Consider the following 13,686-nt stretch of genomic DNA (forward strand, 5'->3'; position numbering starts at 1 on the left):
GTAAAGCGGGCGTCGCGAGTCTGAGTGATGGGAATGTCAGGATTTGCATTTAAATTGGCGCCATTGTGTGTACAGGGAGGGGTGTATTCACAGGATGTGAAAGGGCCCGCTGCCGCCAGACACGACGCTCCAAGCATGATTACAGCAGATCACTCTCCTCATGTTAATCGAGCCGCTAAATGTCCTGTCTATTTGAGTGTTTGTGTGTGTCTGCGGATGCGTGGGTGTGCTTGTTTGCTCTAAGACAGAGAGAATGAAAGACAGACAGACAGATAGATAGACGCATGCATATGACACAAACTCCAACACGCTATCATGCATCTGGACTCTGTCACATCCCCGCTATTCTCCCCCTTCCTTCATCTCCCGTCAATTACTTTCATCGTTCTTCAATCGCCGGCCGTGCCTGACCTTCTCCCTCGGCAGGCCCATAAAAGGAGATAAACTGAAAAGGATTAGAAGCTCGGAAGAAGATTTTTGCATCTCATATGTACACACAACATCTGCGCGGCGCTTATGAGCGTCTCGCTGGCTGTCCCCGCCGAACAGATTGCCCATTTTGAATTATGTGGCAATAATTGTTTTATGATGCACGAGAGTCTTTGCGGGACAAAGAAGAAAGATGGAGAAAAAAAAGAAGAAAAAAAAACATCAAAGCTGGCGTAATTTTTTTTTTTTATGTCATACGACTTTCTAATTTCTCTGGCTGTTTTGATGACATTATCCGCTGTCACCGCTGTTTTTTTTTTTTTTATTCAGTTAGAGGAGAGTGACATCGCTCAGAAGTTTCCTCTGTAATGCTGGGGATGCTTCTGAGAAACCTCAAACATGACAGTGGGTAAATATAATATTAAACTAGCATTTGGCTCTCAGTGAAAGCCCGTCGCCTTGGCAGGATCGAGGAGGGGGAGGAGGAGGAGGAGGAGGAGGAGGAGGAGGAGGGGGAGGAGGCTGGCTAATGTCAGATCACTTCCCTGGGCCATTCCCTACAGAGACGACTGGATTAGAATGAGACATCCCCCTGCTCCATTAAGGGATGAGTGTGTGTATTCGAGTGTGTGTGCGTATGAGTGTGTGTGTGTGTGTGTGTGTGTGTGTGTGTGTGGTGACCCCTGTATGCAGTTGGGCAGGTGCGGCGGAGCAGGTCGCCCAAGGAGAGATGAGCCATTAGAGATTGGCTTACAGACGCCCCTGTAGTCTGGCAGAGTTCAAAAGCAGCTATTAATCACGCTGACATGGCGACACACACACACACACACACAGAGAAAGGTACTCACGACACACACTGAAATGTATGGATACACACACACCGCACATAAGGAATGGGGGAAAGAGGAGCAAGAGGCTCTCACATCCAGAGAGAGAGTGAGGGGGCGAGTGACATAAAGAGTGAGAGAGAGAGAGAGGTTGCTGGTTTTACAGTAATCCTGGCTGGGAAAACCTATATGGGATGTCAATCACTTGACATCCAAATGTCAAGTGGTTTTTACACAAACTTTTGAAATGTCACAAAACATAAATGGCAAATTAGGTGCATTTCCCTCAGCTGGGTAGGAGTGAATAAATAGGCTTCGTTAATGTAAAAAAGAAAAAACCATCCACTAGAAAAATGGGTCTTTCACGAATTGATTCGCTTTGACATTTCCATTAAGCTTTTCTAATTTGATACATCATAATTTGCAAAAATAAAATACATGGACAGAAACCAAGCTATAGTGACAGCGAGCCTCCACCCTGATGAAGTGTCCTTGAGCAAGGCCCTGAGCCCCTACCAGCTGTTCTGCAGCTGACCTCTGACCTTTGACCTCTCCCATGTTAATGTACAGTATGTGCTCTCGTTTCTCCCCCTAGGTCACTGCTACAAATAACAGCATTCTTACTCCGCTTGCCTGATTAAATTAGTGTCATGATTCCCAGGCACACACATATGTGGCGGCTGGTACGAACCCCACACACTCACATTCACATCCACACGCCGACACACACATTCGAATTCCTTCACCCACCCTGTTGCATGATGGATCGACTCGGCGGCGGGGACCAAACGGAGGCTCGGGCGCCGGCGCGCGCGGGGAGCCATTTTTGTACTAAACATCTTCATTTCTGTCGCTCGCATAATTGAGGGCTTCCAATGCAACGATAAGCTGTAATTAAACCGCTTTAATTCCCAGATTCATTACAGCACTTTGGAGTCGGCGCGCCCTTCTTGGAGGAATATTAATCGCGGTATGAGTGCGCGGGGAGCCTGGGCACTCAGGGAGAGCTGATCCTCGCCATTCCTCAGCGAGGAGCTCAGCCGCTTTTATTGGTGTTTTTCCGAGATGTTGCTGTTTGGATGCGTGCTGATGTGTCACCCTGAGTGCGTGGAGACGATACAGTTAGAGGGAAATATTTTGGGTTTATTTTCTCCTGCAATTAGCCAGGCGGCAATCAGTCAAGCGGCAAATGAGACGTGTGTGTGTGTGTGTGTCTCGTATGTTTGTTTGTGTGCGTGCATGCGAATGTGTTTGTTTGGCTGTGGGTGTGTGTGTGTGTGTGTGTGTGAAGGGGTGTATGTGGCTGTTAGGGGTTGTGTTGTGACACATGTAAGGCAGCCTACAAATTGCCTGTCACAGCAAGCGCCTCTCACTAGGCGGATAGGGGAGTGACTCATTTTCTGAAGACGTTTGGTGTGTGTGTGTGTGTGATGTGTGTGCGCGTGTGTGTGTGTGTGAGAGCGATGTCAAGAGTGTGTAAAGACGGAGACTCTGATTAGGCATCCACCATCAATCTGTGCTTTCGTGCCTTGTGCTTGACAAACATCAATGCAGCTGCCTTTGAATCCAACTAGGGTGTGTATGTGAGTGTGTGTGAGTGTTGGTGTGTATGTGTATGTGTGTGTGTGTATGCAGATCCACAAGCTTGATTAAGAAGAGTCCAAAAGCAAAAAACCCTGCACTGTCAAGAAGCTGACATACCAGGATTCAGTATCGCCTTTGAACATGACAGAAAAACACACTCTCTCTCATACACACACACACACAAACCCCCCATACACACATCCTCTTTCCTGCCCCCCCCTCCTTCCTGCCTCCCAACCTCCTCAGTTCCCTTCCTTTAAATCTGGCTGCGGGCCCAAACACATTTTGCCCTCAGATTGGGGGAAAAGTGCACAGTACTTTAATATGACCATCTGCCACAGATCACCGCTCAAAAAGAGAGAGTCTTTAAAACGCACTTCCCACCATTCAACGTCAAACGTCTGCTCCAATTTACTGGAGGGCGCACATTTTTTCGGCAACCCTTGGACAGCACCGAAATGATTTGGAGGCTATTAGGAGGCGAGAGTCCAATCTGGGGTCTTAAGGCAAAAAGTCTGAGAGATGGCTGACAAGAGCCTGCCTTCCTCTCCCGCCCTCCTTCCATCCCTCAATCCACGCCTCCCTCCGGTCCTCCCGCCTCTCCGCCTCTGTCTCTTATCGCTCGCGCCTCTTTACCTCTGACACAAACACATGTTCGCCATCCATTTGCATGAAAATGGCAATCGAAGCCTTGTTTCTCCTCGCTTCCTTCCTTTTTTCTTTCTCAAGTTGCTCAAGGAGAGGAGACATCTGTTTACTTGCGCGCGGCGTAATGTAATCTTTTTTTATGGCGAGAACAAGACGCGTATTCTTTATTCTCTCTCATCGTAACGGGCCTGTTCTCCGCTCGTGTCACGACAACGTCTGTGCTCATGCATACGAACAAGAATTCATTGTCTAACGTAAGGAAGAAAAATAACCTGTGCATGTAGTAGCACATTTTTGCCAAAACCATTATCCCAAACAAGCTCCAGTAAGCTGAAACCATCAGAATGAACACTGCCCATCATGTTTTTGAGCATTACCAGTTACTGATATATAAAAGCATCCATCATGCAAACTGATCCGTGTAAAATCCCCCACCCGACTCCCTCTTTTGTGTCATATCTGTGCTCCTCACCTGACTCGGGGCCCGTCGCGGAGCGGCTCCCGGTGGGTGCGCCCCCGGTTGGCGCCCTGCAGGGTGCGTCGGTTGGCGGTGGAGTAGTCGGGCTCCAGCTCGTACGGCTCCTCCTCTTCGGGGCCCAGGCTGCGGCGGTCGTCCTCCAGGCCGTACGGCTCGGCCTGGAAGCGCTCGGGCTGCGAGCGGTTCAGGTCCACGCTGCTGCTGCCCATGGGCACCTGGGGCTGCGCCACGTGGCCGTAGTCGTCCTTGCGGATGGGCAGCGTGTAGCTGTTCTCCGGCCGGTAGCTGTTGGGCATGTAGGGGTAGCGCGGCGGCCGGAAGTTGACGCCGCGCGACAGGCTGCCGTAGTTCTCCGTCATGTCCGCGTAGCCGTCGTGCAGGCCGTAGTGGCGGGCGTACTGGCTCTCGGGCGCCTCGCCGTACGAGTCGTTGTAGGAGTTGTTGTAGGAGCGCGTCAGGGTGGAGGTGGCCTGGGGCGTGATGTAGCGCTCGCCGCCGTTCTTCATGTAGCGGCGGTCGATGGAGTCGGTGTAGCTGCCCAGCGGGGACGAGCCCTCGGGCAGCGGCAGGCCGTCGGGGCCCAGGGGCACCTGGCGCACCGTCCGCGTGGTCACCGTCTTCACCATCTTAGTCACCTGTAGAGGGGGTGCAGATACACTTGTCAGACAGTGCGGCGGGACAAGACAGGCGGGCAAGACTTACAGCTCATGATGCCAAAGCAAACCCCATGTTTAGAGCCACCTGACATGGCGCCGTCATGTTCAGGCAACGGAGCACACAGGAAACCATGCTGCCCGCCCAGTAAAGCCAAGAGAGACATTAGCTTCTGTCAGCTATCTGATTGATTCAGACATCGCATTAGAAAAGCCACGCAGTGAGAGAGGCTGACAAATGAAATGGAGGAGATAATTGCTACTTTAAAGTTTGGTCTCTAGATTAAAGCATGCATCTCAAAAACTAACGAACAGAAAACCTCATCCAATTGTGTTAATAAAATCTTGTTAGTTTTGAGGTTATGTGAGACTCTCACTTTTGCAACCCTGGGGAGAATGGTGATGCATTACAGTGCCAGAAAATTAAGTTGTCATCATTTGAAAGTGCCATTGCAACAGCTCATTCATCTCAAGACAGATGTGTCTCATCTTGCCTGCTTCTCTTTAGTCAAGACTGAGTCCTCCCTTACTGCTGATGATGACATAGAGTTAACATGACAGCAGAACGGTCCTCAAAAATATTGAGGCTGTAGGGTTAGAATGACATGGGTCCTTAAAGGCTGATACAGTTACCAATATTTTTGGATTACCAATAGCTGCTATGTTGTACCGATATTGAATACCTACGGCATAATGACATTCTTTTAGGTGGGTTAACAGCTCCTTAAAGCAGGGTGAGACAGGTTTCAATCAGCGTTTTACAGACTGACACCCTTGTAGAACTCGAGGAATGATTTTTATGGTCATCTATCTGACGACTATTAAAAACATTCGCTAGCTGTAGACAGGGAGGAACCTTGTATTGAAGACGGATGACATTGGTGGTTTGAATGTGGATGACACTGACTGGTCGATATATCCAACTTTAAATGAAAGGCCAATATCCTCAAACTTATACTTTGGTCTAAAACCTAAAGTGGAAAGTGGAAAAAAAGTGGAAAAAAGTAGATTTTGGAAAAAAGAGATAGAATAGAATAGAAGCCGACATGACACAAAGGCTGTCAACTAGATCCAAGCCCATAACGTTGGAAATACAGGGGATGCATGTTGGCCCGCTGCTGCTGTAACAGAGCCATCTTGATGTGCTAAGGCTGCGCTGGACCTTGACTCCTCCGTGTTCCCGGTGGAGCGGGGAGGCGCCGCGCTCCGTGGAGCCGGAGCAGGGGGACTGTGACTATCTTGAAGGACAGAAGTGGCCTAGCATGCATCCGTCCCTCTCTTCCACCTCGTCCTGGCTAAATAACTCAACTCCCCCCCCCCCCGCTGTCTCAGAGGCTCTCCGGCTGCGGAATTACAGACGGCATCTCCCTTCCTCCCCGGGTTCGCCGCACCATACAGAAACCAATTTGCTGCCCAGTGAATTCTGCTGTGGCCGATAATTGGCTATTTTGTCGGCGGCTATAAATTCATCTTCAAAATTAATGAGGTTGATGAAAATTAATCGTCATCTGCGGGGGCGCGGCTCCGGTGCATTTCGTGTTGAGCCTGACAAGGTGCCGCGGAGGTTCATTCCCACTCGACAGGCGACCGTCTGAGTGTCTTGGGGAAAAAAAAAACTCTCTACTCTGGTGCTTCTGATCGCTTTAATTTTAGATACGAGCTCGTCGATAGTGTTCTCAATGGTAATGCGCTTTCTTTTCTTTCTCATCGACGCCATAATTTAGATTTTAATCAGGACTAAGCAACGGCGTGTAACAATATCAGGAAACCCCAGCAAAGCATTAACCCTCGCGACAGAGGAGGGTGCCGAGAGCAAAAGCGGCAACCGCATATTGGTTGTTGAACACTGCGTCCTCATTAACTTGGCTGAAACAAATAGAAATCTTCACTGGCCTCCTTTGTTGATTACACCCTGACTGTGAGCCACACAGCAAAGCCTATTCCAGGAACACCAAGGTTCATTCCCAATTTCAGAGTAATTACCGAGTAAATTAAGTTTGTTTCTGATGCCATTCTTCTTTGCCTTGGCACGGTTAAAAATAAAGAGCTCATTTGTCTGATTCATAACTTAATCAAACAGCTGGAGCGTATGTATGACCTTGAAACAACAAGCCTGCCTCGCGCCCCCTTGATTAGGGCTGGTAGGCTGCCATTCAGTTCTGCAGAGGTGGTAATGGAACACAAATTAGGCTCGTCTGGTGTTCATATCACGGGACCCGGTGCTAAATCTGGGCCCCAAGGGGACCACGGGGGGGTCGGTACACATCCTGCCTGATGCACTTAGGCTGGCAAAATAAACATCTATTAAATCACATTTTCCCATAATTTTTTGATGCACTATATTGATTTCCTGTGGGGGGAATTCTCTCTTCGCCCTTGGGCCCTCCAGTCAGAGGATGACTTCATTAACCCCTCGGATATCCTGCCATCCCATGCTTTTGATTCATGTCTGCCACTTTTATTTATCACCTTTCATTTATCACTGTTTTATTGTCCATAAAGCACTTAAGTAGCAATGATCTGAAGAATGATTTGAAGTTTATTTTCAAGGACCAGGTAGAGGAAAGATGGGCCTAAAGTCACTTAAGGACAGCTTTTTTATCCTTAAAAGTATGTCCTTCAAAGTTGGAAACTGAAAAGCTCTAATTATTTCCCTGAGGCTATGTGTGTATAGGTTTAGGAAATAAGTCGAAATCAGCAGTTTCCACTGTAAAGGCAGCAAACAGAAATATTCTTTTCTACTCTATTGTGACAGTCAAAGCGGTGAGGAGAGCGGGGTGAATGCTTCCCAGCCTTGACGTGCCCGGCTGCCTTGTACTAACATGGCTTCATAGGCGTTTTGCAAAGGGAGCCATCACACAGGTTTCACACACACTTTGATATCTGGTGAAGTTCACAAGGCGTTAAACAGCCGTGCGAGGGGGAAACGAGGGGCGGCGAGGGACCGCCGTTTCAGAAGCCCCTCTGAAATAGGCTGAAGTGGGGTAAACAGGGCTGAAAGAGAATCGCTAAGATGCTGGGGAGCGTGGGGGTGTGTACATACTGTATGATGTGTATATGCGCGCATGTAGAAATACTCTACATGTGTGTGTGTGTGTGGAAAGCAGCAGCTCTAATGAAAGGTGTGTGTAACAACCAGAGGCACTTAGACACAAGCCTAAACTGTTTACCAAACTGTTAAACTGGGGGGGAGGGGCGGCAGGCGTCAAACTCTCCACTTTACAGCGCTGTAAGAGCTTTAACAACCTCTGTGGCATTCACTTTTACAGAGAGCTTAAGTAGACACGGTGGCTGGGAGTTAGTGGGGAGAAGATAAGGGAACAGTTCAGGTTTTTAAGAAGCCTGCGCGATTCATCACCGGAGTCATTTCAGCCCCGTCTGGAAGGCACCGGCGGAGATAACGGAAAAGTAGCAATTGTTTGTGTTTCTTGGCAATGCCAGTAGCGGTCTGTGTCGCTGAAACCCACGTCTCAGACAAGTCGTGGTGGGCTTCTTCAAAACCTGAAACTAGAGGGACCGGGGGGGGTTAACGGGAGGAGGGTGAGGAGGGTGAGGAGGGTGAGAAAACCACGGCAAAAATCACACGGGGTCCTTTACTGGGTCTGTCTCGGACGGGGCGGGGACCGGGGTGGGGGTCCGAGAGGCGGGCCTGGACTCCACCAGGGACAGGGTCTCGGTCACCGTCACTGGGTGGTAGGTGCGGCGGGTGATGGTTTTGACCACTTTGGTCACCTGGAGTTGGAGGGACGGGCGGGTACAGGACTGAGCAGGAGCGGATAGCACTGACTGCATACAACATCCTCACTGCATGAACGTACATGTGTTAGTTACAGCGGACTTGAGGATAATGACGCACTCTCGGACACTTTCAAACTACATGTAGCTAATTTGAGAGAGGATACCAGAGTGTCCTTGCTGTACGCTCCAGTAACTTTTGTTTTTCTGATTAAGAGATGTGACTGCTTTAAACAAAAGAAAGCCAATGTACTTTTGGGTAGAAAAAAGTCAAACGTGTCTTTATTCTCTTAGATTCTATGGCTACTGTGCATCTTTGTATCTGATGTAGCTACCATTTTGGCATTTTGCTGGAAAGTTAATAACCAACCCCTCACCGCTCAAGGTTGACTACCTAGTGTGCGCCGGGTAGTGAAAGCCCTTTTATTTGTTCGTGTGGTCTGCCTTGACTCTTATTAACTCATATCCAGAGGAAAAGAGGAGGAATGCTGCTTTTTATTGGTCCAGCTGAGCTCTCTCAATGAACATGACTGGTGTTTCACTCAGTCAGTCTGCCAGGAGGAAGGAGGGCTGGACGGCGGCCAAGGGAAAGCATGGCATGCTGGGATGGGAGGGCGGGGACGTGGAAGCCCGTCTAACTGAGCGTGTGCGTGTGCTTACACACACACACGCACGCACCCGCGCCCACACACACACACACACACACACATGCCAGGGTTGAGGCCAGTTCACTTTCAATTGAATCAATTCAAAACAAAAATAGAAACACCAGTTCATTTGCTAATGGGAGAGCGTTCATTCTTGTTCTCAAATTGGATATAAAGAACTTCTCATGTCAGAAGTGCGTCAATATTTGAATTTGAAGAAATTCCACTTCCCAAATTGATTTAATTTGTCAACTGAACCCTACCCTGACCTACACACACTCTGTCTCACACACACACACACACACACCCATACACACACACACACACAGGAAGGCTCTGCTGTCTTTCCGCTGACATTGTTTCATATAGCTCTACACAGTCATCCTCAGGGCCAATTTTTCTGTTCCTCTGCCTGTATGGTGACTACTGATACTGCAGCTACTGAAGTGGCTAGAAATGTGTTTACTACCTAAAAAAAACAAAAAAACCCACATATTTTTCCCCCCAAATCAGGAAGATGGGAGAAGCTTCCTTGTTTCATCATCCGGTAGTCGGAGTGGGGATAACCATCAAGGGAAGGGAATGAATTAGCATTAGCCGGTATGGGAAGACGTCTGCTCAAAAGAGCAGATAAGTACATAAATAAAACCGAAAGTTGCTGTGAAACGAAGACAGAGAGAGAGAGGGAGGGTGAAGAACACAACACGTGAAAGTGAGTGAGAGAGAGAGGAGGTACAGAGAGTTGGGAGAGAAGAGAGGGAAAAGTGAGCAATAGAGAAAGAGATAGGGGTCTGTTCATACATATCAACTCTAGGCTGTGTGTGTATCCATTTGCCACCAAACAGACGATGGCGTTCGGAAGTTCACCCTGAACATTAATCTGCTTTTCTCCTCAAAATGACTTCCAGAAAACACCCAATCCCCCCTCCCAGCGGGACGGCGGGGCCTTAAGAGGAGTGTCCTTCCTTTCCCTTCCTTCCCAGCAAAGCCCTTGATTAGTGTGATGTCTTACTGCGTGTGTTTGTGTGTGCGTCTGTGTGTACGCCTACGTGTGAACGCATACAATCATGTGAGTGTGTGAGTGAGTGTGTGTGGCCAATCCCCTTGCAGTAAACAGGCTGGAGGGCATTGGGCCCTCCCTGATGAGGGATTAGACCAGGCTTTTTAATTACAGTCTCACAGTCCCCAGAGTACCAGCTCTACCCAGCGCCCTCCTCTCCTCTGGAAGCCTACAGCAGCCTGACAGGAGCTATGCTTCCACCCAAATGTCAAGCAAAATGTCGCAAAAACTTAAAGCTGCACTAGGCGAGACATTCATGTAGAAATACCCGCGTCTTATCAGCCTCAATCACAAAGTAGCGACTGCGACAGATAGGAGCGTCCCATCCCCACTAATTGAGATCCTATAGATTTTTGCCCAAATTAAATTCTGGCAGGAAAGAAATCATTTTGATTTCTGGGTATTGAAGTCTTCAAAATTCAAACAGTTACCTCTCGAAGCCATTTCTGGTGGAAGCAACTAAATAGGCATCCTTTATGTAGAAAGAAACTATTACTACAAAAAAAACCCCACATCCTTAAGAAAAGTGGAAAACAGTCTAAAGACGAAACTGCATTGAACCATTTATCAACATAAAACTTTTTCCACCTCAAGCGAGCCTAAAAGCTTTTTTGTGATATTGAGGATTTTTTTTTAAATAAAAAATGCAGTTTCCATTCAGGCTGTCTAATTTGACACAACACAGTTTGCATAAAAATACTTGGATGGAAACCCTACAGCTACAAAGCTACAACTGCCCACAGAAATCACAAAAACCACTGAAATTCTTAAAGCATTCCTTTATACTCACTTTATAGTGAGTTTATAGTTACCTTAACTACTTAAAAGTACTTTTTTATCTCCTATGGTACCACTGTAATAGTCCTATAGGGCTTACAGTGTGTAAAAAAAATCTTAAAATGATATCACTTTAGGATCACTTTTCTGTTTCATTTTTTTGACTTATAGCAATTGCATATTTTTTATTTTTGCTGTGACATTTGTAAAGCATTCTTCTAAAACTTCTTTTGAGAAGAGAGGACAAGAGATAGAGAGAGAGAGAAAGAGAGAGAGAGAGAGAGAGAACATGCACAAGGAAGAGAGAGAGAAAAAATAAGAGCAAATGGGGGCTCATACCAAAAGGTGGAAGCAGCAAGCAGTGAGCTAAGAACAAACAGTATTTTACAGAAGAGACTCTAGCGTTGGCTTGTGATGCTGCATAAGATGACTGTGGTGCACATCGCCGCTGTGCATGGGCACACACAAAATGGTGGCGTGGGCGAGTGGAGGTAAAGCCAGACTGGTATTAAAACAAAGTCCACTCACCTTCACGTTAGTCGACATATCCTTACAGAGAAACAACAGAACACAAGTAGAGGGCGAATCAAGAAAAGAGCCTTTAAGAACCGCAAAAGCAGGAAAGCACCGGGGGAATCGCCTCATGATAACACAATGCCCAAATAAATAAATGAACCTGCGAGAAGGGAGACGAAACCACTCTGGGCTGGAGGATTATGGGATTTAGAGTTCTTAAGGATGGGAGTCTGAGAGGGGAGGTATCATGCTGTTTGGAAGCGGTAATCCATAGCCATAATTTGAAGCAATATTCAAATGGATCAGAGGGGGCTTCCTAGGGTTTTGCAGCTATAAACTGGTCGGCATCCCTGTGCCATAACAATACAGCTGCTCTGAGCTGTCCTGGGCCGTGTTGGAGGGGACCAGATGCATTAAACTACTCAGGTATGACAGCAGGTGCCAGGCTGCACTTCAGCTCTATACATAGCACATGAGCCATCAAGGTGCCTGCAGGGCACAGCTAACCGTCTTAGTCTTTCTTTTTGCTCGGTAGCATTACAACTAATGGCTAACATCATTACAATACTAAAAATTTATTAGGATTTACCACGCAAAATATGTGATCATTTGGGTGGTAATGTATTTATGAGCTGGGGAGCCCTGCCTCTCTATTAGGGTTTGACCAATTTAGGTTTTTGAAGGCTGACGTCGATACACATATTCTGTGATTGAAGATGACAACAGATGTAAGATAACAGATATATTGAATATCTTTAAATCTGACCATTTTCATGCTTAAAAGTATTCAGTGTTTTGTCAGGGTGGAAATGCCTCTTAAACTGCATTTTGATCATGGGACAGGAAAACTAACATAAATAGTAATTACATAAAACATTCATGCATACAACATATATGTAATCAAGCAAACTGCATCATATCCATCATATCAGCGGGGAATACCACCTTCATTTTCCATATAAAGTGCCCTCGGCACCTACCTTGGTTTCTGTGCGCCGCGTGGTGCCGTCATCGGAGGTGACCACCGAGACATGGGAGGTGGGGGTGCCGGGGTCCTCCTCTATGGTGACCGTCTCCTCCACCACCTCCTGGGGCTCCTGCATCATGGCCAGGGACGTGGCGTTACTGGGGCTCTGCTCCTGCACAGAGAGGGTGGGGGGGGGAGGTTAGGGGATCAGGAGCTAACAGGTGCATTTTCATATTCAGGCGTTCGACAGCAGGATGTGATCAGAATACAGACAAAGCAGGAGGAAAGCAGCAAAACTCTCAGGTAATCTTCCATTAGATATAAGATGAAACTTTAATGATCCCCGTGAGGAAATTGGGTCGTTGCGGCAGCAGCAGCAAATAATAATACAATACAGCTGAGAAAAAGAGAATACAAATAAGCACAGCGCCAATGAGGGGCATTAAACACAGTGCAACCAACAGTTACAACACTACAGCATATAAAGTAGAACTATATGGATGAAAAGTGCGAAATACATACGAATGATGGTATAACTGCTGTGTGTGCAGAAAAACAGCAGTAAAACATAGGAAAAGAATTGATAAATATGTACAATATGAAAATATAGAAAAATGTCAAATAGATACAGTATGAAAATAACTAAAAACAATATATAAAAAGTATAAAATGGGTGTGAAATTACAGCCTATATTCACATTATAAACGATTTATAGCATACAGATGTGCATTAAAAAACTATTCCCCTTATACAATTTCTACATGTATATAACTTTGCATATGCGTATTACCACTTTACAAATATCTAACAAATATGATTTTTGTGCCCAAAGAAATCCTGAGAAAAAGCCGCCGATGATAAACACATACGACATTTACAAACACATCACATACATAGTGTTCCAGCCTGTTTCTAGTCCTGACAGTCCATGATTCATTTGGCCCTGATATTATATCCAAACACTGCAATGCAGGGTAGCTAGCAAACTCTTTGCCTCTCGAGACTTCAAATTGAGTTACAGCTTCTTTCAAGGATAGCAAAAGCCTGGAGGACTGTATTTGATTCATATTTCATTGGGAGGCCATGGATTTAAGGAGAATGTGTCCGTGGGGCGAGGATGAAAGTGAGCGTTAAGTCGGCCCTTCTTCGTACCCCACCTGACCCCCCGTGTGTACGCGTGAGAAAAAAAAACGCTCTTCCCGTGCATTTCCGCAGCATCGGTGTGGCAGAATTACAGCTCTCGTGACGGAGAGAGGGGGAAGGAAGAAATCGTTGATAACCAGAACAGCGCAAAGCCAAGAGAAGGAGAGGAAATCGAAAGTAATGGAGAGGGCGGGTGAGAGTGAGAGAGAGGGAAAGAGTCG

General features: G+C 47.0%; 1 protein-coding gene across 1 annotated transcript in view; it reads right to left on the reverse strand.

The window, feature by feature from the left end:
- arvcfb (ARVCF delta catenin family member b) overlaps nucleotides 1-12,490 on the reverse strand; it is a 70,183-nt gene extending 57,693 nt beyond the window's left edge. The window contains exons 1-2 of the mRNA XM_071525666.1: nucleotides 12,335-12,490; nucleotides 3,961-4,601 (exon numbers count right to left, since the gene is read on the reverse strand). Of these exons, the coding sequence (XP_071381767.1) occupies nucleotides 3,961-4,601; nucleotides 12,335-12,460 (767 nt within the window). The 5' untranslated portion in view covers nucleotides 12,461-12,490. The remainder of the gene's footprint in view (nucleotides 1-3,960; nucleotides 4,602-12,334) is intronic.
- Nucleotides 12,491-13,686: the final 1,196 nt, after the last annotated feature.

The sequence above is a fragment of the Centroberyx affinis genome, unplaced genomic scaffold (genome assembly GCF_046629955.1).
Source record: "Centroberyx affinis isolate AG114_WGS23_722 - 3 ecotype Tasmania unplaced genomic scaffold, CSIRO-AGI_Caff_v1 ptg001323l_1, whole genome shotgun sequence".
In the NCBI taxonomy this organism is placed as follows: Eukaryota; Metazoa; Chordata; class Actinopteri; order Beryciformes; family Berycidae; genus Centroberyx; species Centroberyx affinis.